The sequence below is a fragment of the Melozone crissalis genome, unplaced genomic scaffold, assembly GCF_028551555.1.
Source record: "Melozone crissalis strain CALT ecotype California unplaced genomic scaffold, PUWL_Pcris_2 ptg000088l_1, whole genome shotgun sequence".
Taxonomy (NCBI): domain Eukaryota; kingdom Metazoa; phylum Chordata; class Aves; order Passeriformes; family Passerellidae; genus Melozone; species Melozone crissalis.
This window is the reverse complement of record NW_026535865.1, coordinates 3304755-3331224: the sequence shown is the minus strand read 5'-3', so window position 1 is coordinate 3331224 and position 26470 is coordinate 3304755. Positions and strand designations below refer to the sequence as shown.

General features: G+C 41.5%; 1 protein-coding gene across 6 annotated transcripts in view; it reads left to right on the top strand.

Annotated features, from left to right (window-relative positions):
- MYO9B (myosin IXB) overlaps positions 1-26470 on the top strand; it is a 47321-nt gene that overhangs the window by 10836 nt on the left and 10015 nt on the right. For 3 of the 6 annotated variants that reach the window (XR_008484019.1, XM_054291159.1, XM_054291163.1), the window contains exons 4-27: positions 10060-10154; positions 11394-11456; positions 11579-11678; positions 11807-11907; positions 12122-12251; positions 13052-13141; positions 13383-13499; positions 13763-13897; positions 15716-15837; positions 16361-16502; positions 16729-16924; positions 18202-18277; positions 18677-18766; positions 19781-19891; positions 20845-20884; positions 21345-21467; positions 21909-21989; positions 22106-22216; positions 22703-22825; positions 23296-23445; positions 23565-23731; positions 24275-25231; positions 25743-25809; positions 26142-26272. Coding sequence is in view for 5 of the 6 variants with exons in the window: in XM_054291159.1 (XP_054147134.1) it covers positions 10060-10154; positions 11394-11456; positions 11579-11678; positions 11807-11907; positions 12122-12251; positions 13052-13141; positions 13383-13499; positions 13763-13897; positions 15716-15837; positions 16361-16502; positions 16729-16924; positions 18202-18277; positions 18677-18766; positions 19781-19891; positions 20845-20884; positions 21345-21467; positions 21909-21989; positions 22106-22216; positions 22703-22825; positions 23296-23445; positions 23565-23731; positions 24275-25231; positions 25743-25809; positions 26142-26272 (3518 nt within the window). In the remaining variant the exon portion in view is untranslated. The remainder of the gene's footprint in view (positions 1-10059; positions 10155-11393; positions 11457-11578; positions 11679-11806; positions 11908-12121; positions 12252-13051; positions 13142-13382; positions 13500-13762; positions 13898-15715; positions 15838-16360; positions 16503-16728; positions 16925-18201; positions 18278-18676; positions 18767-19780; positions 19892-20844; positions 20885-21344; positions 21468-21908; positions 21990-22105; positions 22217-22702; positions 22826-23295; positions 23446-23564; positions 23732-24274; positions 25232-25742; positions 25810-26141; positions 26273-26470) is intronic. The other 3 variants (XM_054291160.1, XM_054291161.1, XM_054291162.1) reach the window with 3 other exon arrangements.

Sequence of the window (26470 nt, the reverse complement as noted above, 5' to 3'; positions counted from 1 at the left end):
AGTAATCTTTTTCATGAGAAAATAGTCTTTTGGAGTTGAAAATTCATGTAAATTTGGAGTTGAAAATTCATGTAAATTTGGAATTGAAAATTCATGTAAATTCAGTGTACATCCAAAAGGCAGGCTGAGAATATAAGAAGTAAAACCCAGTTCTCCTGTTTTGATGCATCAGGGCTGATTCAGCTGACAGTGAAGCTTCCATGTTTCCCAATTTCAGTCACTAAGCATAATTAACAAAAACAACAATCAGCTCTTGGTCCTGGGGAGGGATGCACAGAAAGCTTTGTGGAAGTTAAACTGAATTCAGGCTCCTCTTAGAGCTGGGCACTTCTAAACCCATCCCTGGTGACTCATTTTGGGTTTTTACTGAAGGGAACTAAAGTGCTACAAGGGGGTTTTTCTAGAGTGAATGTTTCTGGGGATTTTTTGCACAAACACTTTTAGTGTGCCCAGACTATTTGAGAATGCTCTGTTTAACTTGGAAGTTTTATTCTGAATCTTCATCAAAGTTGAAAATATGTTTTTGACTAAAAACTTCCATGATGTAGAAGTGGGTTGCATTCTGGGTCAGAACTTCCTCATTTGAGTTATCTCTTATTTTTCTGTTACCTCAGTGAAATGGGGCTGTTTGTAGGGTGACCTTGTGTGAAAGTTCAAGGGGTTAAAGGGGTTCTAGCACAGGGGGGTGAGCACAAGGAGGGTGTTATGGAGGTGGATTTATGATTTGATCTTTTCATGCTTTAGGAACAAAAACATTTCTCACTAAATCCTATTTCTGAGCTGGCTGATTGATCTGAGTTCAATTCTCTGAACAGTTTCCAGATAAACTATTATTAATATTTTTGTTCCTTGATTACAATTTCTAGACTGAAGAACAGAGTTACAGCTGGACCATTATTACAGCGACCTGAGTGGGTTGCTGGGGGTGAGAGAAAGATGAGAATCTTGTTTCTTGATTAGAAGGCTGGATTTATTGATATATGATATATAATACATTAGAACTATACTAATAGGAATAAAGAGAGAAGTTGCAGAGCTGCTAAGCTAAGCTAAGAATAGAAAAGAAGAATCTATAACAAAGTTGTGTCTAGGGACTCTGTCCCCAGCTTGCTCCTGTGATTGGCCCTTAATTATAAACATGGGAACATGAACTAATTACAGGTGCATCTTATTGCATTTTACAGCAGCTGATAATAATTGTTTACATTCTTCTTCTGGGGCTCTTTTGCTTCTCAGAAGATACACAACCCCAAAGAAAAGATTTCTGTGAAAAAATGTCTGCGACAGACCATGAAAGATTTGATGTAAAATGTTGCTTGGTGTTGCCTTGTCAGACATCTGAGAGATGAAAAACTATTATTAATATTTTTGTTCCTTGATTACAATTTCTAGATTGAAGAGTGGAGTTACAGCTGGACCATGAAAGATTTGATGTAAAATGTTGCTTGATGTTGCCTTGTCAGACATCTGAGAGATGCAAGCCCTGGTGCTGAGACAATGGAGTTAATAATGAACCACGGTATCAGCACAAGTGCTGTCACATGGGCTGGGACAGGAGAGGAGCGTGCTCATGGGGCAGCTCTGACACTTCCTGCTCCCTCCCAGCCCCAGCCTGAGCTGTTTGAAGGTTCCTTCTAGGGCAGCTCACCAGCACAGACCAACTGCAGTAATTCTGGTGATGTTTGGCACTGCTTGCAGCTTTGCAGAGAAAAAGGATCAGGAAGTGAAGCTGCTTCCCTGGACAGTGGTGCCTAAAGCTGACCTTTGGTTTCAGTTGCCTCTCCCATGCAGGAATTGCTCTCACATCATGGTTTGTTGTTTTCTTCTTTGTTTTAATTGGATCTCCAGCCTAAGGGAGATCATCTCCAGTTTCAAACTGGTGGGAAGATAAATATAAGCTCTAAAATACTCCTAACGTTTTCAACCTTTTCTAAATTTAGTAATTAAAATACAGTTCCCTCACTTGAAGCTTTGTCTTCTTGTATTGACTAAATTCAAGTTATTTATGATTGAAATCCTGAGAAGAAATTTACACTTGAGAACTATTTGGGTCAAATTTGGAATAATCAAATTGGAGATTGTCTCCAGTTTAAAACTGGTGGGAAGATGAATATAAGCTCTGTTTTAAAATACTAAACATTTTCAGCCTTTTCTAAATTTAGTAATTAAAATATAGTTCCCTGCCTTGAAGCTTTGCCTTCTTGAATTGATTAAATTCATGTCACTTATGATTGAAATCCTAAGAAGAAATTTACACTTGGCAACTATTTGGGTCAGATTTGGAATAATCAAATTTGAGATCATCTCCAGTTTCTTTAAAGCCAGTAGGAAGATAAATATAAGCTCTGTTTTAAAATACTCCTTTTCTAAATTTAGTAATTAAAATACAGCTTCCTGCCTTGGAGCTTTGCCTTCTTGTATTGACTAAGTTCAAGTAACTTCTGATTGAAATCCTGAGAAGAAATTTAGACTTGGCAGCTACTTGGGTCAAATTTGAAATTGTCTCCAGTTTCTTTAAAACTGGTGAGAAGATAAATATAAGCTCTGTTTGAAGATACTAAACATTTTCAACTTTTCTAAATTTAGTAATTAAAATACAGTTTCCTGACTTGAACTTTGACTTCCTGTATTGACTAAATTCAAGTAACTTATGATTGAAATCCTAAGAAGAAATTTACACTTGAGAACTATTGGGGTCAAATTTGGAGCAATCAAATTTGAGATCATCTCCAGTTTCTTTAAAACTTGTGGGAAGATAAATATAAGCTCTAAGATACTCCTTTTCTAAATTTAGTAATTAAAATACAGTTCCCTGACTTGAAGCTTTGCCTTCTTGTATTGACTAAATTCAAGTTATGACTGAAATCCTAAGAAGAAATTTACACTTGGCAACTATTTGGGTCAAATTTGGAATAAGGAATCAAACCTTTGTTTATTTTATAGTCTCAAACAAGACAAACCTTTCCATACACACTGAAGAAGTTTCCAATAAATTTATATTTTCCTTTCATCGGGGAAAAATGGTTGAACTGCATGTTTTAGCTATAAAGTGCACAGCATGCTATCTAAGACTCTGAATTTCTTTTGGAAACTTAAAGTTCACTTATTCTTCAAGGCAGTTAATTTAGTGAAGGGGCAGAAAATTGAGTTAGGGGATAGGAACATGTGGTGAGAGAACAGAGGGAATGGGAGCTTTGTTTTCTTGCAGCAGAGCTTCCCTTGGCTCTCTGTTGTTTAAGCTGTAACCCTCAGTGTCCTCTGTTTATTACAGAATTTCAGTCACTTTCTGAGTGTGCTAAAAGTTCATTTCCCTCTGAAATGGGAGCTGAGAGGAGTTGGGACAGATGAAAATATTTGGGGTGTCATAATTCTTCATGTGTTATTTTGAAAATCATTGCTTGTTCCCATCTGGATGTGTTCTGGTTTCTCAATGGTGCTGAACCAGTCTTTGGAAAGAAATAAAGCCAAATAAAATGGAAATTCCAACAGGAAGCTTTTATTAATTGATCTTCTAAAGAAGAATTATTATTGACAGCACAATCAGGTGGGGGCAGATCAGATTTTCCAGAACTCGCCAGATTTAAAAACTTCTAAAATTTCATCATAGCAAGTTTTATGCTTTAGAATTCTGTGGAGAGGAGCAGAGCAATTTGCTGCCAGCTCTGTTTCCCTCATGACAGCCCCACTGTGCTGGTGCCTTTGGGAGGAGATGGGCTGGGGCTCAGTGGAGCTTCAGCTCTGCTTTCTCTGGTTTTCATTTCTATTTACCATCAAAGTGAGGGCTGAGCTAGAGCAGAGACTGAACAGAGCTAAAGAACAAAGCAGGGATTTATTAGGAGCCTCAATGGATCCACCTTGGGCAGCACAAGAGCCCAGCCAGGGCTGAGCCCAAGATGAACCAAAATGGCCCCAAAATGGACAACAGATCACAGGGTCTGTCACTTTTATCAGTTCTGCTCCATTTGCATATTGCAGTCAATTATCCAATTAGCCCATGCAGTCCCATCCTTGTTTTTCTCTCTCCAGCCCACGGTGTTTGTGCTCTTGGGCTGAGATTTGGATCCTTTGTCCTTGGTCCCCAGCTGGAGCAGGAATTGTTTTGTCTCCCTGCTCTGTGCACAGAGCTCACCATCCCCTCATGTGAACCCAGACCCACCCACTAAAGCAGCACAGAATGTGAAAAATATAAAAGCTCAAACCTGAGGCATCAAAAGCCTGCACATTCCAGGGAAGGTGATTGCTTTGAGGCCATTATCTGCATGGCTTTCCTTTAAGAATCCTAATCAAAGGAGAAACTTCTTTTTCCATTTGCTTGCATGGTTTCTCTGGTAGAAATGTGATGTTGCCCGCTTTCCCCTGCTGCACACAACTCTTGGAGAAAAATCACTTTATTCTTCATTCATCCTGCCAGGGGGATTGCTGGGAGTTCCCAGGACATCCCCCAGCAGGAGGAGTTGTAAAATTACCCTAAATTTCCTGTTGGTGAGTGGACACTTCACAGCATGGCTGTGAGGAGCACTTAAACCAAGTTGAATTAAACCAAACTCAGCTCTGAGGGAATTCTTTCCTGTGCCAGGGTGTGGAATTGGGGTCTGTGTGCAGGGGTGGTTCTGCCATGGAGCTGAGTGCTTTACATCAAACCCCCAGCAGCTTTTGCAGATTTTGACAATTCTTATGAAACAACAAAATGAAATTTTTGTGTTCCTGAGGTACATGCTGGGAGCATGTCTATGGGGGTTGAGGTTTTGGTTTTGTTGGTTTTTTTTAACAAATAAAAGGAGAATTTGGTGATTTTCTGCTTACTTTTATATCTGTCCCTTTTGTAAGAATTTAAATGTCAAGCTCAGCTCTGAAGGAGCCCTTTCCTGTGCCAGGGTGTGGAGTTGGGGCCTCCCCTGTCCTTTGGCAGCTGGGTCTGTGTGCAGGGGTGGTTCTGCCATGGTTTACATCAAACTCCAACAGCTTCTTCAGATTTTGGCATTTCTTATGAATGAAATGAAATTCTAAATGAAAATTTTGTGTTCCTGAGGGACATGCTGGGAGCATGTCTATGGGAGTTGGAGTTTTGATTTTGTTTATTTTTGGGGGGGATTTTTTTGTTTGTTTGTTTGGTTTTTTTTTTTACAAATAAAAGCAGAATTTGGTGATTTTCTGCTTACTTTGACATCTATCCCTGTTGTAAAATTTGAAATGTCAGGCTCCAGTTTCTGCCTCTTGCATTCCAAGGTAAGAGGATGGTTTCAATGATTTCCTGCCTCCCAGAATAGGCTGTCCCAGCTCTGATTCCTGCCACCATTGCTCTATTTTTGACTCAGCCTGTTTTATTCAGTGTTGTGCATTGCAGTGATTTAGTTGGAATTTTTTGGTTTTGTCTTCTCATGGATTCACAAGGGAAAACAGTAAATGGATTTGCTTATATAAAGGATTCATTATCTTTAGCTGAAATTTTCTTGTGAATTTATTTTGTCCTCTTCAAAGTATTTTGAAGAATGTGGTAACAGTCATTAAAGTTAAATGTTACCAAAAAAACCCCACAAAAACCCACCCAGAATGTTTCCTGACTTGGAATGTTCTTAAACTTGTAGATATTAAAGGCTCTTCTGAGGAAATGGGTACATGAAAACTTTCCTAAAAACTGTTAATATTAGATCAGCTTTTAAGAATTTGCTGTGTGCTTTGACTAAATACCAGACACATGAGATCATAAGAGCCTTTAGTTTTAAACTGTATTCATTGCTTACATGAGTAATCACTAAGAAAAGTTTTGCAGGAAGCCTGAGTGATGGGATTTCTTAACTCTATAATGCCAACAATATTTATTAATAAAAAATAATATAGTATAATATATATAATATTATAATATTATATATATAAAATATTATAAAATATTATATATATATAATATTATAATATTTTATAATATATATTGTGTATTGTATTATATAATATATATGTGTATTTTATAATATATATTGTGTATTGTATTTTATAATATATGTGTGTGTGTGTATATATATGTGTGTGTGTTTATATATATATATATGTATATATATATGTATAATACAATGCAAATTTACTGTTCTGTGACTTGGCTTCTTGGACATAACTGGTGAACTGATAATTCACTGGTGGCTTAACTGGAAAACTTTATAAAAATGTTTTCTGGGATCATTTTGCAAGTCCATTACTCTGTAACCTGGCAAGGTTCAGTGCAGGAGATTTCCCAAAGCCCAGAGTGGGAAGTTGGATGGGGTTGTGCAGGGAGCAGGAGCTGAGCCACTGTCCTGGAGAGGAAGAGGAGTTGGATTTCCTGACAATTAATTCACTGTGCTGATGTCACAGCACTTTCACTGCTGCTCTGGCAATGCAGGGAGCTGACCTGGATTTTATGCACCTCTTAAAGTGCATTAAAATGGGCTCTAAAAAAGGGAAATCTGGTGATGCATTGGTGGATAAATACTGCAAACAGATATTAATGACTGGGCAATGCTTGAATTGAAATATCTGAGTGGGGATGCTGCTGGCACTGAGATGTGTGCTGTGGTCTTGGAAAATGCAGAGCTGAGCTCAGCCTCAGCCCTGTGTGAGCACTTCTGGATCCAAATCCTCTCCCTTCTGAAGCCTGTTGATTTTTCTGGACTTTCATCACAGTTACTCTGCACAGGAAAAGCTCCTTGAGCTTTTTCCTTTAGGTCAGGAATAAAAATTCTCTAAAGAATTATGGACGTTCTCCCAGTATATAGAAAGTTTTTCAGATCCTCTGAATGCAGATAGTGGGATAATTTGGTGAAACTGGAATTAAATTTTGGTCTGGAATTAAATTTTGGCCCAAAAGTTCCACTGCAGCACTGCTGAAACCCTTAAGGTACTTTGAAAAGAAAACCAAAACCAGAAGAGAAGGGAAGAGTTTCAACATACAGATAATGATAATGGCAATGTTTTCATGGAAATAGGAATATTTGGCTGGGTGCACACATGTGGGAAATGGATTTGTAGAAAAAGATGTGTTGTCTCAGTAAGGAGTGAAGAGAAAAGTAAAGTTTTTAATAGAAACCACAACAACTCCTACCACTCTGAAGTTATCATAAAAACCAATCAGCCCATTGAAATAAATCAATAACCTCTTGAACAGAAAAAGTGAATACTCTCAAAAAATTACCCCTCATAAATCCTAATACATCCTTCATAATTTTATTAATCCAAAATATCTAATCTTTTTTTACAAAACCATCCTTTAAAACTTATTTCCATTCTCTCTCAACAATATCATTCTTATTCCATAACATTTTGAAATCAACCTTTCTTATCTCAAAATGTACAAACAGCTATTATGTAAAGCTTCTCTCAAGTTTTCTTTTTCTTTTTTCTTTTTTCCAAATGTTCAGGGCTGCAGCGACATCCGCTGTGCTGTGGATGTGGCAGGGAGTGTGTGTGAGTGTGTGTGTGTCTGAGTGTCTGAGTGTCTATGTGTCTGTGAGTGTGTGTGAGTCTGTGAGTGTGTGTCTGTCTCTGTGTGTGTTCGTGTGTGTCTGTGTGTGTGTGTGTCTGAGTATGTGTGTCTGTATGTGTGAGTGTGTGTCTGTGTGTCTGTCTGTGAGTGTGTCTGTCTGTCTGTGAGTGTGTGTGTCTGTGTATGTCTGTCTGTTTGTGTGTGTCTGTGTGAGTCTGTGTGTGTGTCTGAGTATGTGTGTCTGTCTGTGTGAGTGTGTGTCTGTGAGTGTGTCTGTCTGTCTGTGAGTGTGTGTGTCTGTGTATATCTGTCTGTGTGTGTCTGTATGTCTGTCTGTGTGTTTGTGTGTGTCTGTGTGAGTCTGTGTGTGTGTCTGAGTATGTGTGTCTGTCTGTGTGAGTGTGTGTCTGTGAGTGTGTCTGTCTGTGAGTGTGTGTGTCTGTGTATGTCTGTCTGTGTGTGTCTGTATGTCTGTCTGTGTGTTTGTGTGTGTCTGTGTGAGTCTGTGTGTGTGTCTGAGTATGTGTGTCTGTCTGTGTGTCTGTGAGTGTGTCTGTCTGTGTGTGTCTGTGTGTCTGAGTGTGTGTGTGTGTCTGCGTGAGTCTGTGTGTGTGTCTGAGTATGTGTGTCTGTCTGTGTGTCTGTGAGTGTGTCTGTCTGTGTGTGTCTGCGTGAGTCTGTGTGTGTGTTTGAGTATGTGTGTCTGTGTGTGTATGTGTGTCTGTGTGTCTGTGAGTGTGTCTGTGTGAGTGTGTGTCTGTGTGTGAGTGTGTCTGTGTGTGTGTCTGAGTATGTGTGTCTGTGTGTGTCTGTGAGTGTGTGTGTGTCTGTCGGTGAGTGTGTCTGTGTGCCTGTCTGTCTGTCTGTCTGTGTGTGTGTCTGTGTGTGTGTCTGCTGTGAGTGTGTGTCTATGTCTGTATGTCTGTGATTGTGTGTGTTTGTGTGTGTGTGTCTGTGTGTCTGTCTGTGTGTGTGTCTGTGAGTGAGTGTGTGTGTCTGTGTGTGTGTCTGTGAGTGAGTGTGTGTGTGTCTGTCTGTGTGTCTGTCTGTGTCTGTGTGTGCGCAGGAAGGGATTGCCCAGCTCTCTGCAGTAACTCACACCCCATTTCACAAGGGCTCTGTGCTGGGGAGGATTTCCTCGTGAGGACTTCACAGCCTGGAGCTTGCAGAGGAAATGTCTGTGCCAGGAGACGCTGGGGGAGCCTGTCCTGAGCAGTAATTGCATTTTGGGGAGGTTTCCTTCTTTGGGGTGACAAGCTTCCCTTCCCCTTGAACACATGGCTGAGAGTTGATAAAGACATTTCCATGGTAATGGACTTTTACATTTTGTAAGTTCCTTTGTAGTTAAATGTGGCTCAGGCAGAGGATTTTGTGTTATTTGTGCATTAACAGCTATCAGAGGACTCATGATCTGATAGAAGAATTAGAAATGCTTAGTTAAATTTGTGCCATATCTATTTTTTCTTTCTTAACACCTCATCATAAAACTCCATTTTTCAGTATTGTGCAGTTGCTCAATGAGTTGTTCTGTAAACCAAAATTTTTCTGTTTATCCTTTTCCTGTTTTTTTGAATACACAACTTTGAAAATTCCTTCGGCAATTTCTTCCCTGAAGAAAAGTTAAATGTGAATTCTTTTGCATGGTAGCAATACATGGGGGAATAGGTTGTGGTTTGTGACTTTTGTGTGGAAGAGGTGATTTCATGGTGGTTGTGCTGAATCTCTTCTCTGAGGTCCTGATTTTTTGTTATTGTTTGAGGCTGATTTGCACTCCCTACCTGTGGTAATTTTCCTGGGTTTTTTTGAATACACAACTTTGAAATTCCTTATATAAATAACTTTAATATATAAATTCCTTATATAAATAACTTTATAACTGAGATATTAATGTGCTGTCTTTCTTGAAGAAAAGTTGTGTTTAATGTGGATTCTTTTCTGTGGTATCAATACATTGGGGAATAGGTTGTGGTTTGTGACTTTTGTATGGAAGAGGTGATTTCATGGTGGTTGTGCTGAATCTCTTCTCTGAGGTCCTGATTTTTTGTTATTGCTTGAGGCTGATTTGCACTCTCTACCTGTGGTTACCTGTGGCCCTTTCCCTGTTTTTTTTTGAATACACAACTTTGAAATTCCTGGGCTAACTTTATAAATGAGATATTAATGTGCTGTCTCCCTTGAAGAAAGGTTGTGTTTAATGTGAATTATTTTTCTCTGGTAGCAATACATGGGGGAATAGCTTGTGGTTTTTGTATGGAAGAGGTGATTTCATGGTGGTTGTGCTGAATGTCTTCTCTGAGTTCCTAATTTTTTGTTATTGTTTGAGAATGATTTGCACTCTGTACCTGTGCTGTACTGCTGAAAATATCTAAAAGTGCTATTCCCTTCCCTCAGTCTCACCAATATTACTGCAGGGGTGAAATAACAAACACATACACTTCTATGAGGAACTTCCTAGCCTGCTTTTTGCTCTTTTTGCGCTGCAATCCCCCCAATATTCTGATTTATTCTGGAAGCCAACAGGAATCTGAGCAATGAACACAAGAGCTTGGGAAGCTGTGCATTGATCCATTCAGTTTGATTGAAAATTAACTCATTTTGCTTTATTGCAGGCATTTGGAAATGCAAAAACAGCACATAACAATAACTCCAGTCGTTTTGGGAAGTTCATTCAAGTCAACTATTTAGAGAATGGGATTGTCAGGGGGTAAGTACAGGGAGAGCTGGTTCTGGGGGTGATCTCTGGGCTTTTAGGAACTGGGGAGCCTCTGTTGGACACAAAATGCTGCCTTGTTGCAGCTCTGCTCATATGAAAATTACTTGGTGCTGTGGAGTTGAAAATTCTGTAAAGTGAACTGTGTGGAATTGTTAGGTGATGCTCAATATTCTGATTTTGAATATTCTGATGTTGAATCTTCTGACTTTGCTGTACAGCTTGCTCATGTTAAGGATCTGCTGCTGTATCTTTACCTTCATGGTAAATGAAGGCTTTCTGCCCTCTCCATTTTGCATTTAAAAACAGAAGATCTGAATTTTTAAAAGGAATGGAGAGAACTGAAATAGATTTGAGGAAGCCATTTTAAAGAGACAGTTTAAACATCAGCTAAAGAGATAAAGAAAACTATAAAATTACTTAACCAAATGTGTGTGTTTATATCTGAAGGTCTTAAAACATATTTCATGCCTACATTTGCTGGTTCTGAGGGATTGTGGAGCAATCCCTGACCTTGATGCTCCAGTGTTTCTTTTCTTTGCATTTCTTCTCATTTGCAATAATTTGAGTGACTGGGATCTCTGTGCCACATGTGCCTTGAGTGTTATCCTGAATAAATTTAACATATTTTCAGACCCAGCCACACCAGCTCAGCAGATTGGTACAATTTGAATAAACTTGTTTTGTCTTCAGCCTGAGGAAAAAATGCTCAAACTTTGTCCTCAATCCTTGTGCCCCTTGTCAAGGACTTGGAATTCTTGTTTAGGTTACTTTGTCACCCTGTAGGGGTTTGCTGGCTGCTTCCATCCTGTGCTGATCTCTTCACTGACATAAAAATCCAGCAGATTGATTGGGATGAGAATCAGGCAGATATCTGGGATATTTCAGGCTTCTTGCCTTGGCATGCCTTGTCAGATAAGTGTTAATAATTCAGGATAACACATTGTTACCACTCCGGGGGCCTTGTTTCAGCACTTTCCTTGCTTGGTCTGCCTGTTTTAGGTTATCTGCACTAAACCCAAGCACTGCAGAGAGCTGTTCCTTGGGTATTCCTTTCTTCCAGAGCCTACTAAAATTCTTGGTTTAGGTTTAAAGTAGTGTCCAAGCTCTTCTTTTGCACATTTTAGTGCAGATCTCATTGTTTGAACTCTCTTGGCAGATGTTGCTGTCTGATGTTTTCTGAGCTCTTTTCTTTTTGCCCTCATGCTTATTTCATTTTCTGTGCCTCCTTAGGGCTGTGGTTGAAAAATACCTGCTTGAAAAATCTCGTCTGGTTTCTCAAGAAAAAGATGAAAGGTAAGAGAGAAATGGAGTTTTCCAAGAGAGTTAAAATCAATTCAGCAGTTTAAGAATATTTGAATTATACAGAATAAAAGAAAATCCACTATATTTTAATGAGAAATGCATTGACTTTGCAGGAACTACCATGTCTTTTATTATTTGCTACTTGGAGTCAATGAGGAGGAGCGTAAAGAATTTCACCTCAAGCAACCTGAAGATTATTTCTACCTCAACCAGGTAATCTGTGATTTACCAATGCATTGATAAGGATTGGTCAGAGATGAAAGGAAGGAGAACAGATTGTGCTGGGCTTTTTGTGATGTTTGGGTTTCGCTCTTTGCCTTTTTTTGGATTTCTCTTTGCAGCATAACTTGAAAATTGAAGATGGGGAAGATCTCCGACATGAATTTGAGAGATTAAAACAAGCCATGGAGATGGTTGGCTTCCTTTCAGCAACAAAGAAACAGTAAGTGCAATTCTGTTAGCTTTTGTTACTGGCATTTATTGCTCATGGGTTATTGTAATGAGCAATTGGGATCAAAGTAGTTCTGTAGGGAATGAGGAGAGCTGAGTGTTTGAGAGCTTACAGACTGATTATTGAGGCAAAATTAGCTCTGATAACCTGACATAATAAACTCTCTTAAGAAAAATTCTCACATAATTCAACTTTTCTTCCTCAGGATCTTTTCAATCCTTTCAGCTATTCTGTATTTGGGCAATGTCACCTACAAGAAGAAAGCCACAGGTCGGGATGAAGGGTTGGACGTGGGACCTCCTGAAGTGTTGGACATTCTCTCCCAGCTGTTGAAAGTAGAGTATTTCTCTTTAACATTAATTAATGCTATTAATGCTAATTCTCTGTATTAATTAATACACCTGTTTGTCATGTTCTACCTCAGCATTTCACTCAGCTTTCCCAATTGCTGTATCTAAATCTCCTTTGTGATCCACAAAATTGATCCTGTGGGAGGGGAAACATAAAATTAGTGAGATTAATGCAAATTCTCTTTAGTATTAATTAATTAATACACCTGTTTGTCATGTTCTACCTCAGCATTTCACTCAGATATCTCAATTGCTGTATCTAAATCTCCTTTGTGATCCACAAAATTGATCTTGTGGGAGGGGAAACATGAAATTAGTGAGATTAATGCTAATTCTCTTTAGTATTAATTAATTAATACACCTGTTTGTCATGTTCTACCTCAGCATTTCACTCAGCTTTCCCAATTGCTGTATCTAAATCTCCTTTGTGATCCACAAAATTAATCTTGGGAGGGGAAACATGAAATTAGTGAGATTATTGGGGTTAGAGATGGAATATAACCTACAGCATGGAAATAGAATCTGTTGACTCACCAATCACAGAGGTGAGCAAGAATAGATTCAGTGTGGGTGTGTTCTTTGCCACCACAGGGAAACATAAATGTAGGGTTAGGAATAAATGTAAACAGGATAATTTAAACAAGTTGTAGGACTTGTAAAGCTACTGATGGATGATAAATGTGGCTGTTGTCAAAGAGATTCTCTGGAGAAGTTGCATGTCCTCTGCTGCAGTCAGATAACTCATTCAGGATGGTGACAGCAGCTCTTGTTCTCTTGTTTTGAAGGTTAAACGTGAAATCCTGGTAGAAGTGCTAACAAAAAGAAAAACTGTGACTGCTAATGATAAGCTTATTTTGCCATATAGTCTCAATGAGGTGAGTAAAAAAGCACTTGTAGAGTGGTTTTAAATAACTGAAATTTGCTTTTTTGGATTAAAAAAGCTGTTATGGTACACTTTCATATTTTGTGAGGGATGGTTGGAAAGTTAGAAGTTTGAATTAAAGGCAAATTGTGGTTTTATTTATCTCTGCTGGGGTTGTAACCTGTGAGTGACACTGGTTTGAAACAGAAATGATTATTTTTTAAACAAAGTCCTGAAAATTGTTTGATCTGCAGGCAATAACAGCTCGAGATTCCATGGCCAAGTCCTTGTACAGTGCTCTGTTTGATTGGATTGTTCTGAGGATCAATCATGCACTCCTCAACAAGAGGGACATGGAGGAATCTGTTACAGTAAGTCCCCCACAAACCAAGTCTTTGCAGGCACCTAACAGCCAATCCTAGAGATGATATATTGTGATATCTGGGATGAATTTTGATACTTCTCAAGCTCGTGGTAAATTTCCTGGTAATATTTAATCATCTCTGTTTTCACAGAACTATTAAATATTTAAAATCTTTCAGCACAGACTGCAGTGCTTTCTGGGCTGTTTATCTGTTGGGGGTTAAGGCACTGGATGACAGATTGGTAACTAGATTTCCACATCTCCTTTTAGTGTCTGTCCATTGGTGTACTTGATATTTTTGGATTTGAAGATTTTGAAACCAACAGTTTTGAGCAGTTCTGCATAAATTATGCAAATGAGCAACTTCAGTATTATTTCAATCAGCACATTTTCAAATTGGAGCAGGTAAGAAACGAGAGTGGCTGAAGTGAAACCTGTTTTTATCAAATGTTTGTGTATTATGGAAACTTAGCCTTTACTCTGCAATTGCTTGAATATTTCTGAAAGTCTTTATTTTTAAAATTTCTTCTTTCACTGCTGCTTGTTCTTGTACTAATGGGGTCTTTCTTCAGAGGGCTGGCACCAAGTTTCTGCTTGACTGCAAAAACTTAAGATAACATCCAGGTGATTCCAGACAGAAGTCAGCTAAAACTGTGAACTTTGGTACTGGAAGTCTGTAGGTGAGGGGTTGGATTTGGGTGTTTTTGTTTCAATGGTTGGGAAACAGCTTCTCTTATTTTTAGCAGTCTGGAAGTGTTTAATAACCAGTCTTTGCTGCTTCTCCCACCCAACTGCATTTAGGGGGCACAGCTGTGATCCTGGCAGTGGTGCTGAATTCCTGGCATGTGTGGATTGACTGGTTTGCAGGTGCTGTCACCTGACAGAGCTCTGAGTGCTGCAGGAGCCAGCAGATCCTGTCCTGGACTGGGTTTTGGAGGTTTTTTTTGCTCCAGACTTGTTTTATTTCTGCTTTGTGCAGAAGTGAGGTTCTCAGGTCACTGCTGAAAGGACTCATTCTCTAGTATGTGGTACTTTGTCAACAACTTTAGGCAAGCATTTTAAAGAAAATAAAATTACCTAACATCCAAACTCTGTGTGTAAACATGATGTTGAGGTCCCTGTTTTGTAACTTGGGACAGAATTGGTTATCCAGGCTGCCCAGAGTAAATAGTTACATTGTCTTCTTTTTTTTTTTTTCTAAGGCCATTTTTCCAAATAAGCTTAATCCTTGAATGACCCATTTCCTGTATCTCTTGCAGCCTGAGGGCCCTCAGGGAGATCTCTATATCTTTTTAAATAAAGGCTTTTTTGTCTGTGCAAAATGGCATTTCAGTTCTGTAACACGGTGTGCACTGTGCTGGGCAGACTGAATTCCACCTACTTAAAAATAATGCATTTATCATCATCATCATCCTCCAGACCATGAGAGGTGCTCTTTGTCCTTTGTTAAACATAAAACTTATTTAATTTTCTGTGTGATTATTATTTTAACTTTATCATTTTTTTTTACTTTATTACTTTATCATTAGCTTTTTCCTGTGGGTATTTACAGCATTAAGAAAATCTGGTATTTTGCTTTTGTATCTTAGTGGGAAGATTGTCTTGTCAAGCATTTGAGGGATTGTCACTTCAACAGAAGAGCTTCATGTTCTCTTGTCAGGGAGCTCCAAATGTTCTGAGCCCAAGCAACATCCTTTGCTTCCTGAGGGAAGTTCTGGTGCTGATGTTCTGCAGGCCTTCACTGCCTGTTTTGAAACTTCTTGTTATTTTCTCTGACTGTGCAATATGAAAATTCTGGAACTTGATATTTAACTACTCTCATTTCCCATATTACAAAAACCATGGAAGAGCAAATAAACTCAAACTCCTCTGTGTGTGCCCAGTTTTGCTGGAGTGCTGAGGATGTAATGTCTGACTCCAGGGTCCTGGGCTGATTGCTGGGAAGGCAGAGCACAGCAGAACATTCCTTTCACAGCTTTGGTTTTGAAATAGTTTCACCCCAAACAGACCCTGCTGAGTAACGTGCCTGAGGACCTTTGATCTGTGCCACTGTGCCTGTTCTTCTGTTCTTATTTATAAATTCTCCTTATTTTTATCTCTGCTGGCTGAACTAACAAACTCCACTTGCTGTGCCTGTCCAAGGCTGTGTTTTAAGCACTTAAACCACAGGACATCAAAGGTCAGGGCACTGTACTGACAAAGGAATTTTCTTGAGCCACACAGGAGGAATATAAGAGTGAAGGGATCACTTGGCACAATATTGACTATACTGATAACGTGGCCTGCATTCACTTAATCAGCAAGAAGCCCACTGGCCTCTTCTATCTTCTGGATGAAGAAAGCAAGTAAGCAACAAACATCTGCAAAAACATGTGGCAGGGAGGAGGGAAGGACTGTTAAAGGGAACAGAAATACATTGTGGGAAGCAAAGGGTTATTTATGACTCTGATTTACACTGGAGTTTGCTTCTAATGACTCCAATATGGTGGTGAAATACATTGATGCTAAAACTGAACTTTGGCTTATGCAAACTTGGAACTTCCATGTTTGTGGTTTACCGTGGAACTGCAGTTAAAGTAAAATGCATGGCTGGAAGTCTTTGGAGCATTAAGTTGCAAGTGTGGTAAATAGTTAATGTGGTGCAAACTAAATTTGGCTGGTGAAGTGGGAGGAAACACTTGAAGTACACTTGAAACCTCAGAATATTCTGCTGTGCGTGGAGCTGCTTGGTTTGAGCCCACCTTTAAAATTCAAAGCAGGTGGAGAGATCTTGGACAAAACACTTGCCACAAGCAACAATAGGTGCTCATTCTAATAAACATACCAGTGTTTGAGAAATAGCTGACCTCTTTTGTCTTGTATTCCCAGTTTTCCACATGCCACCAACCAAACTCTGCTGGCAAAATTCAAACAGCAGCATGAGGAGAACAAGTTTTTTGTTGGAACCCCAGTGATGGAGCCTGCTTTTATCATTCGCCACTTTGCTGGCAAAGTGAAATACCAGATCAAAGTACGTGGTAGATTTGATGGGCACAAGAATTTCCTTGTCTTTCTGGGAGTTTTTTGTCAGGATGTAGAAAATTTGGGAATGGGCTGGATCAGAAGGGTTCTCAGAGGTACTTTGGGTTTGTTTTTTGGGGGATGGTGGTGGTGAGTGGATGGTAATGCTGACTGTTATTCTGAGTAAACCAGGGAGTTTCTGTGAGCTGTTGTGGTTCCACGTGGCTGTTTTGCAGGATTTCAGGGAGAAGAACATGGATTACATGAGGCCTGACATCGTGGCCCTGCTGCGCAGCAGCGACAGCGCCTTCGTGCGGGAGCTGATCGGGATGGACCCGGTGGCCGTGTTCCGCTGGGCCGTGCTGCGCGCCGCCATCCGTGCCGTGGCCGTGTTCAACCAGGCTGGCAGGGACAGGGCTCAGAAAACTGCAGGTGGGGATGGGGAACGGGGGTGGGATGGGGAAGGGCAGGGATGGACTGAGGAACAGCAGGTGGGGCTGTAGAAGGGCAGGGATGGACCGAGGAACAGCAGGTGGGGCTGGGGAAGGGGAGGGGTGGGACAGGGGAACGGGAGGGGCGGGACGGAAAAGGGCAGGGATGAACCAAGGAACAGCAAGTGGGGCTGGAGAAGGAGAGGGGTGGGACAGAGAAGGGTGGGGATGGACCAGGGAATGGCAGGTGGGGCTGGGGAATGGCAGGGATGGACCAGGGGAGGTCAGGGATGGACTGGGGAATGGCCGGTGGGGTTAAGGAGCAGCAGAAATGGACCAGGGAAGGGCAGGTGGGGGTGGAGAAGGTCAAGGATGGACTGAGGAAGGGCAGGGATGGACCAGGGAACAGCAGATGGGGCTGGGGAACAGCAGGGATGGACTGGGGAATGGCAGGTGGGATTAGGGAGCAGCAGGGATGGACTGGGGAAGGACAGGGATGCAACAGGGAAAGGCAGGGATAGACCAGAGAATGGCAGGTAGGGCTGGGGAAGGGCAGGGATGGACCCGGGAGGGGCAGAGATGGACTGAGGAGTAGCAGGTGGGGATGGGGAGTGGCAGGGATGGACCAGGGAATGGCAAGTGGGGCGGCAAGGGTGGAATGGGGAATGGCAGAGATGGGACAGGGAAGGGCAGGGATGGAACAGGAGATGGCAGGTGGGGTTAGGGAAAGTGCAGGTAGGGCTGGGAAAGTGCAGGTATGACAGAAAACTGCTCTCTGAAAATGGTTAATACTCTACAATTGCTCTGCTGGCAAAATGAGTTTGTGGCAAAACCTCATCAACCAGACACCATCTTTGGCAAAACTGAGTGTGGAAATGGTGTAATATTCATACATGGAGGAGATGGTCACTGTTCTTACCTGAGATCATTCAGCTTTCCTCCTCCGGTCAGTGCAGCATTTCCAGCAGGCTGGGACAGACTTGAAGGCCTGTTTGTCAAAGTTGGAGGTGGTAATTCTGATATTCTCATCTTGTCACTAATTTTGATCTTCCTAGACCTCTGTGAAGTATCAAACGAGTATTCAGGGTTAATAACTAAATTTGAGCAGCTGCAGCTTCCTGGCTGGTAGATGGGAGCTTGAACAGCAAAGCACTGTGGCTTGATAAAGGACTGGATAAAACTCCAGGCCCTTGGATGATTCTTTGCTTGCTGAAGTTGGTGGTTTTTTGCCTGCTCATATCTTTGTCAAAATGCAGTTTTTTGGTTATTTCCTGACAGGAGTGGTACGTCAAGGACCCAGAGTTCCCCTTGGAGAACTCCAGAGATCCAACACGGCAGTAGAAAAAGTTTATCGGTGAGAAACACATCCCTGACCCCTGCAGGGAACAGCTGAAGTGCTGAGCTGGATTTTCATAGATCTAATCTCAACTAGATCTTTCGACAAGGAAAGCAAGCTTTATTTCTTCTGCCTTGTATTCTTTGGCCTTTTTAATACCATCCAAACAACACTCTGGCTTATTTTATGTGAGACCCAATGCCACCACATGTTGGGGACAGCCTCAGTTCCATTTCCCACTGGGTTTTTTGAGTTCTCTGTGGTTGCTGTGTGCAGCTTTTAGCATTGTGTGCTCCTCTGCAGCCAGTCTGGGTCACTGAAGGGGGCAGAGGCAGGGCCAGTCTTACAGAACTGTATCTCTGTAGGGAGATTTGCCTTTCCATGGATATTTAGGCTTTGTACATGTTCCTTTTGCAGCCTCTCAGTGCTCGATTTCTCATTTGATTGTTCTGAGGATTTCGATATAAATGCTTTCCAAGACATCATTTCTTTTTGTGAGAACAAGAAGTAAGTAGCAAAAGGCCTGAACTCCCAGGCCAGGGAGGCACATTTCCAGGACACAGTGACTTTCTCAGTGTGCTCTGGGTGACAGTGAAGCCATGGAGCACTTAAAGTAGTGACTTCATGCTGCTTCCTAATTACTGCATCCTGGACAGCCTCTGTCACTTGGGGAAACAAAGAACTAAATATCCAATTTGTGTGAAAGGATTGGTCACAGCTTACCAGATCTGTTTCCTTGAGTTATCTTAAATATTCAGAAAAGTTCAGAGGTACCCAGGGAAGCCACAACCCTGTGTAATAATGCTGCTGCCTCTGGGAGCAGCTCAGAATGGGGAGAGCACCTAAGAGTCAGAAGTGATTCTTACACTTCTGTTATTTTTGGTTTGTGCCTCTCTGGAGAGTAAAGAAGGTAAGTTCTGTGCCAGGACACTGCACTTCACAAGAGCACAGTGCATGCTTGAAGAATGGAACATGCCATGAATTAAGGACCATCCCAGGCTTACTTTGAAAAGCTAAACATGAATAAGTTTGAAGTGGAAATGAAACCCAAAATTTCTTCAAGTACCCCTCTAACAGTTTGTTTATAACTTACTTTTCTGCTGTAAGTGTTTAAGTAGCCTCATTCTAGTAGTCTAATCTCTGTATAAAAATGTTTACTCTTGGTTATAAAGAAGCTTATATTAAACTGAAAAGGTTCCTTGGCTTAACCATAACCATTAACCTCTCTAAATTTCCCTCCATTTTCTGAATTGATGGCTCAAGAATTTACAGTTAAAGGTAGAATCAGAGAGTAAGTTGAGTATGAGACTGGCAATTAAATTTTAGAGCACTGATAGAGTAGAAAGTGCTGACTTGTCATCCAAATCATTCATGTTTAGAAAAAGTAGCCTGGGATTGACCTGCTGCATTTTGGAGCACACTTGGTGATGGAACCTTTTGGGGTTTTAACTCCTTTTTTCCCCCTCTCTCACGGCTGTGTATCTCTGTTTGCCACCTGTGTTTTGCTGTGGATCATTTTAGAGACATGCATGAACAAATCATCGCCAGTATTAAAGGACTGCCCTGGCAGGGTGATGATCCCTGTGAGCTGCTTCGGTCCCTCAGTCAGCTTCAACACCGCTCCCACCTCCTGTGAGTGCTCTGCCTATTGCTTTGCAAGTGCAACAAGAACCAGGCAGTTTCTCCAGTCCCTAAAAATGATGCTTGTGCCAAATTTGTCTTTTGAAAAATGCCAAACAAGACAATTAAAAAGAAAACATCCCTTCTGGTAGAGAACGCCTTGTTGCTTCATTGCATTAGCTGAAAGTTAAACCTATTTCTCGTGTGAACTTGCTTTAAAAGCTCCAAATGTCTAATGTGAGCTTGTTGTTGCAAAATATTCAATAGTGAGATCTCCCACAAGGTGTGACAAATGTTTCATGAAATTCAGGGTGCTGGTGCTGGATGTATTCCTGGGTTTAGAAGCTTTACATCTGCAGTTCTGTGTGTGTGTAAGGAAATTAATCTCTGCTGTACAAGTAAATGTAAACTGGGTGGCTCAGAGCAGAAACCTGCCCTATATCACAGAGTTAATGTGCTTAGAACCAGCAGGATGTGAGCTGCAGCCTTTCTGAGAGCTTCCACTGCTTCACCTTCTGTGTGTGACCTGCTCAGACATTCCAGAGTCCCTGGTGCTGGGACATGCATTGTCCTCCTGGGAGCAGTTGGGTTCTTTCACAGCTTCTGGTGCCAGCAGCTGTAACTTCTGAATAGAGCACTTTTATTTGCTAGTGTTATAATGAGTTTAATGTCCATCAATGCAGTTTTGAATATCTTTAACTTCAGAGGTAATGTTTCACTTTTGAAAGCTTCCAATACCTACAGAGTTTATTTAAGAAAAAGAAATTGTTCTTGTTGCAGAGCAGTTTGCATTTCTTGCATTGATCACTTGTAAGAGTCATGCATGAACACACCCTGGTGCTGTTGTGCTCATTTTCTTCTGTCCTTTACCTTGCCTCATAAATTGCACCAATTTATGGCTTGCTGAAATAATCAAAAATCATGTGCATTTTTTTTTTCTTAAATTATCTTTAATATTTTCACAGGAAAAGTAAAGGTGTCAAGCAAAAGCAGATCATTCCCAAGGTAATCAGAAAATTTAGATTTCTCTTGGGTATGGGCTTTTTTGCACTGTGAATTTCATTTTGATTGACAGAAATCACTTCACCACTGTTTTATAGTGTAGGAAAGTTGTGTTATTTATCCTGACAAGCTGAAAAATAGGTGAATGTTCTCTTTAATAAGAATTGTTTAATTAGACAGATGTGAAGATGTCATAAGTGTATAAAGTCATTTCCAAGTCAGGGAAGGCAAATGCAGTGATTGTGTGATTCCCCTTGTTCACCTTACACTCTTGGGACAGGGCAGTGAAACAGTTTCACTCCTAAGAAATGTTTTGACCCAAAATAGAAATAATCATGAAATATAACATGTCACTGAATGTGGAACTCTGGGTAGCTGGTTTCATTCTGACTCATTTCAGAGAAAATATTTCCCTTTTAGTTGAAGGACTTGCACTTTGTTGATTATGAAAACTTTTTTGTAGAACTTGCTGGATTCCAAATCTCTGAAGCTCATCATGAGCATGACTCTGCATGACCGGACTACAAAGTCCCTTTTGCACTTGCACAAGAAGAAGAAACCCCCCAGCATAAGTGCCCAGTTCCAGGTGGGTGACAAACCCCAGGGAACAGCCCCTGCTGGGCTGATCTGGGCTGGTCTTGCTTGGAAAACCAAGTGGGTTTTATTCTTGAGGTTTTTTTGAGGTGAGGTTTATGCTTGATTAAAGTCAGAGTACATTTTGAGATGCCATTTATGCCATTAAATGTGTCAGTTCTCTACACTGATCATCCTTGTATACAGATCTAATGCTACTGTGAGAGCATGAGAGGATGTTCAAACCCTGCTTGAAATTCTCTTGAGAAAAGCTAAAAGCAAATACCAAACACAGGGATGTGCTGAGCAATATGGCAGAATCTGTTTGGATTTTGTACAGCCATGAGACCTGAAACAACCTGATTCCTGAGGCAGAAGCTATCCTGCTGTCAAACACCAAATCACCATCAAAATGCTATCCTGAGGAAAAACTTTTGTGACTGTTTCATTTCAGTCTTCACTGAACAAGTTGCTGGAGACCCTGGGCAGAGCTGAGCCATTCTTCATCCGCTGCATCCGCTCCAACGCAGAGAAGGTGAGGCTGCCTCAGAGCTGAGCTGCCTGCTGACATCCAGGGCTCAGCCTTGGAATCTCTGTTTCTGCTCAGGCTCCTCAGGCTCTCACTGGCTGTTTTCTGCTGGTTCTTTACAGAGGGAGATGCTCTTTGATGAGAGCTTGGTGCTGCAGCAGTTACGGTACACGGGCATGCTGGAAACTGTGCGGATCAGGAGGTCTGGCTACAGTGCCAAATACACATTCCAGGTACATGGGGACTGGGTTGTGCTTTCAGGAATATCTATTCTCTTCAGAAAACACATCTTCAGTGTCTCTTTGTATGAGTCTCATGAACACTTGGGATGAGCTGTAAAAATGCACTGAAGTTTTGAGAGAGCCTGCATGGTAAAAAGTCGTAGTTAAACTGTTGTGGGTTGTCTGCCAGTAAATTCCCTTCACACAACCAGGAAGAAACATTCTGAGTGCAGTCAGTGCTGTCTAATGTGGGAATTAGTTTTCTGTAAAAAATCCTGTGTAGGTTTAGAGATCACATCCAGGTGATATTTCCCATTAACAGAGACTGACTGTAGCCTGCATTTTACATGGAGAAATAGCTCAGTTTGTAGTGAGAGGTAAGTATTTTCAGATCCCTGTAGCTTAAGTGTCTTAAATAGATTTCTATTTTAGAGATAAAACTCCAAACTTGGGAGTTGCCTTCTAACTTTGGTCTCTTGGTGTTTCTGCTTTTTACAGGAATTCATTGACCAGTTTCAGGTGTTACTGCCCAAAAATGCCAAAGCCTCCAAGGAAGACATTTGTGCTTATTTGAATAAACTAAAACTGAATGAAAACTACTATCAAATAGGGAAGACCAAGGTCTGTGAAACTTTCTGTAAGGCAGTAAGAACCACTGCTCTACACTGCAAAATTCAGTGCAGTTCATTTACAAGTGTTACTCTTCTCTGCTTTTTGTACCCAAATTGGCTCTTGCAAGTGGTGACACAGAGATTATACTTGACCCCTTGGTTTTGATGCCAACCTGGTTTCTTGACTACAGTACAAATCCATGTTATATAGATAGTTTGGGAAATTGTTGCTGTTGGCATTTGTCAAACAGGTCAACGTTTACATTTTAGAAGGTTCTGTGATTTGAAGGCTGTAAGGACAGGTGTAAGTTTTAGAATCCAAGCTCTGAAATTTAAAAGGACTTTTATCTTTTGGGCAAACTGTCAGCCAGTAAGGTTTGGTGCAGTGGTACCAAACCATTACCCTATCTGTTATTATAGTTCCAGTGGGGGCTGAAAGGAGTTAACTCCTTCTTGATGAACTTTCCTTTAACTGAACAGGTTTTTATGAAAGAGGCTGAACGGCAGATACTACAGGATACACTACACAAAGAAGTGATCAGGAAAATCATCCTCCTTCAGAGCTGGCTCAGGATGGTTTTGGAGAGGAGACGCTTTCTCAGGATGCGTCAGGCAGCCGTTGTTTTACAGGTATCTTTGAGAACTGCCAAAAACTGTTGTTATTTTCCTAACAACAAACAAACAAACCCTGTCATGGGCACTCCCCACCTCGAGGCAGCCCTCCCTCAGTTCAGAACCTCCCTTTGCAGGCGTGCTGGCGCTCGCGCCGTGTCAGGATGGCCCTGCAGAGGAACAACGCTGCCATCGACATCCAGGCGGCCTGGAGGCGGCACCGGCAGAGGAAACGCTTCCTGCAGCTCAGGAGGAGGATTTGTCTCCTGCAGGCCCTGGTCAGGGGGCACCTGCAGAGGAAGAGGTAAAGGGGAAGGAGCAACGTGGCATAAAAACATCAATTCGTCACCTGGCTTCACCTGCCAAACTCAGTTTGTGTGGTGGGGTGACTTAGTCAACAACTTGGTAAACAATCTTGTTGCCCAAGGAAGTTGTGGCTGCCCCTGGAATTGGCCAAGGCCAGGTTGAGTGGGGTTTGGGATAGTAGAAGGTGTCTCATCCCCATGGCAAGGGGGATGGGAGTGAGATGATCTTTAAGGTCCCAACCATAAACCATGGGTCGCACCCCAAACCATTCTGGCATTGTATGAACTTTAAGGTAGCTACTGCCATGTGGTATTTCAGTCAGTATCAAGTGGTCAGTGCAGTGTGGACACTGGATAAGTGCTCAGGATTTGAGCTTTTTTCAGCTCAGCTGCACTGGTGCTGCCAGTCCTGCCACCTCCCTGCAGTCCCAAACTGTAGTTTGGGTCTGTGCTGCTATTTGAGCTGCATTTAAGCAGTTGGTGGGGTTTTTTGACCCCTGGGCATTAAGGATTTGTGTTTTCATATTAAAAATTCTTAACAGATACCAGAAAATGGTTCTAGAAAGGCAGAAAGCTCAAGAAGAGCAGAAGGAAGTGCAGGAAGATGAAGACAAAGAGCAAGATACGAGCAAGACGTCCAACATAGATGAAGATAAGAGCAAGGATGAGCAGAGTGAGCCAGCAACAGATGTGAAACACGAGTCAGAGACAGATCAAGCTGTTGAAGATAAAGATCAAGCTCAGAATGAACAAGCTGAAAAGCTGAGCTCATCTGAGAAAGGCCAGAAGCACACGGTGGAGGGCTCAGAGAGAGTGAGCAACAGCCGGGAGAAGCGGGAATCCCGTCGGCAGAGGGGGCTGGAGCACAACGACTTGCAGAACAAGCATGCACTCCTGTCCTTGGAGGGACCGTCTGCATTGTGCCACGAGGAGCAAACTGTTTCTGAACAGGCCCTGGAAAGTGCTCCAGAGGCAGAGAAATCCACAGCACAAGAAGATAATGCCCTTCAGGGAAGCAGCGAGCGAGAGAAAAGTCCAAGTCAAGAAAAAACTCTTTCAGACACTCCACCATCAAGTGAGATAAAAGAAAGTGATTCTGTTCCTGAGCAACCACCTGGATCAGAGGCAGAGAACAGGGCAGCTGATAGAACAAAAACACAACAGAATCAAAATAACCAAATAAAAAGCAGCCAAAGCTTTACCTGCCCTGAAAGGCCAACAGATCTTGCACTGAAAGTTCACAGCACACTGTCTGCTGGTGGCAGCTTTCATGGCCCTGCTGACTGCTGGGCAGATAGAAACAGGAGGCAGAGGGCAACCAAAGACCTGGACAGCAACACTTCTGCAATCCAGAGATATGTGGATGACCCAGAGAAGCTAAAGTACAAGAGAGAGAAGTGGAAAGGAAAGAGGCAGTCTGATTCTGGCCAGAATGATGTGCTGAGTCAGTCTCTGGATGGGAGGATACGTGTGGATAAGTCTCCTCAGGATCAGCTAGAGTAAGGGCAGCTTCCTTTTTTATCACTTATAAAACAGATATCTGTAATGTTTAAGAATCCATGGAGAACTCCTGAGGGCCTGTACATTTGGGCCATGTTGTGGGAGCACATGGAGTTTGAACAACTTCTGCTTTTCCTTGGCTCCCAGTCCTGCAGGGAATCTGTATGGGCAGAATGTTTTCAGAAGCTCACAAAAGCTGCAAAGCCTGCCTGGCTGTATTAAAAGGAGGAGTCAGGGCATTAGTTGAAATAATGTCTGGAGATTATTTTCATGTGTCTTTTACCCATTGAAAACAAGGTTTTAGTGACCTGCAGCTTGCAAGCATCATCCCTCTGACATGGCAGGAAATCTGACATTGCCATGCTTTTTCACTTCTCCAGTACATTTTGCATTTAAAAGTAAATTGCAGGGGCTGACTCAGATGTAGTGTTGATATGTGAGTTATTTAAAAGATGCGAAGAGGCCACAGACTTTATTAAAATATATATCCTGAAACTTATCTTACTACAGGAAGAAGGGGAGTTCAGCTTCATTAAGTGACCTCTCAACACTGGCCCAGACTGTTGCCATGAACCAGGTACTGATGCTGTTGTGCACATTTATACTTAATTATTGTTTATAAATATTAAAGATTTGTGAGTAATTGTCTGTAGTGTATTTGTATGGCTTCAGGTTGATTTTCTTTTTGCTTGATATGCATGTAAAAAAAATCATCAGGAAATATTTGAAAATATATTTTTTAATAAATGGATCCTTGATCAAAGCATTAGCTCTTGTGTTAGGAAGCTAATATCTGTTGGGTAAAGTGTATTGTCTTGATGAAGTTAACTTAACCATTCTAGCTTTTAAACCATTTAAAGAATCTATGTCACTCAAAATGCAGTTTCTGACCCCTCCTCTCTCCTGTAGCTGTCACCAGACCCAATTGAAGAAGAAAAAGGCAACAAGAAGTTCCCTGTGCAGAAGAAGCCCAGTGACCACTTCCCCAGCTCGGACACGGCCGTTCCTGCACAGCCAGCGAGTCAGCAAGGGGATGCCAAGTATGGCTTGTGTGTGTGACTGGCCTGTCTTTCAGAAAAATGGAAAAAAAAAGAGATTTTCCATTGGTTCTTGAGCTGGGCACCTTGAGACTGTGATTGTACAGAGACACAAGCTGGGATCAGCTACACCAGTGGCTGTGTTGCTGCTTCGTGTTGCCCTGAGCATGATATCTGAGCCTGCTGAGGAACAGATTCTCT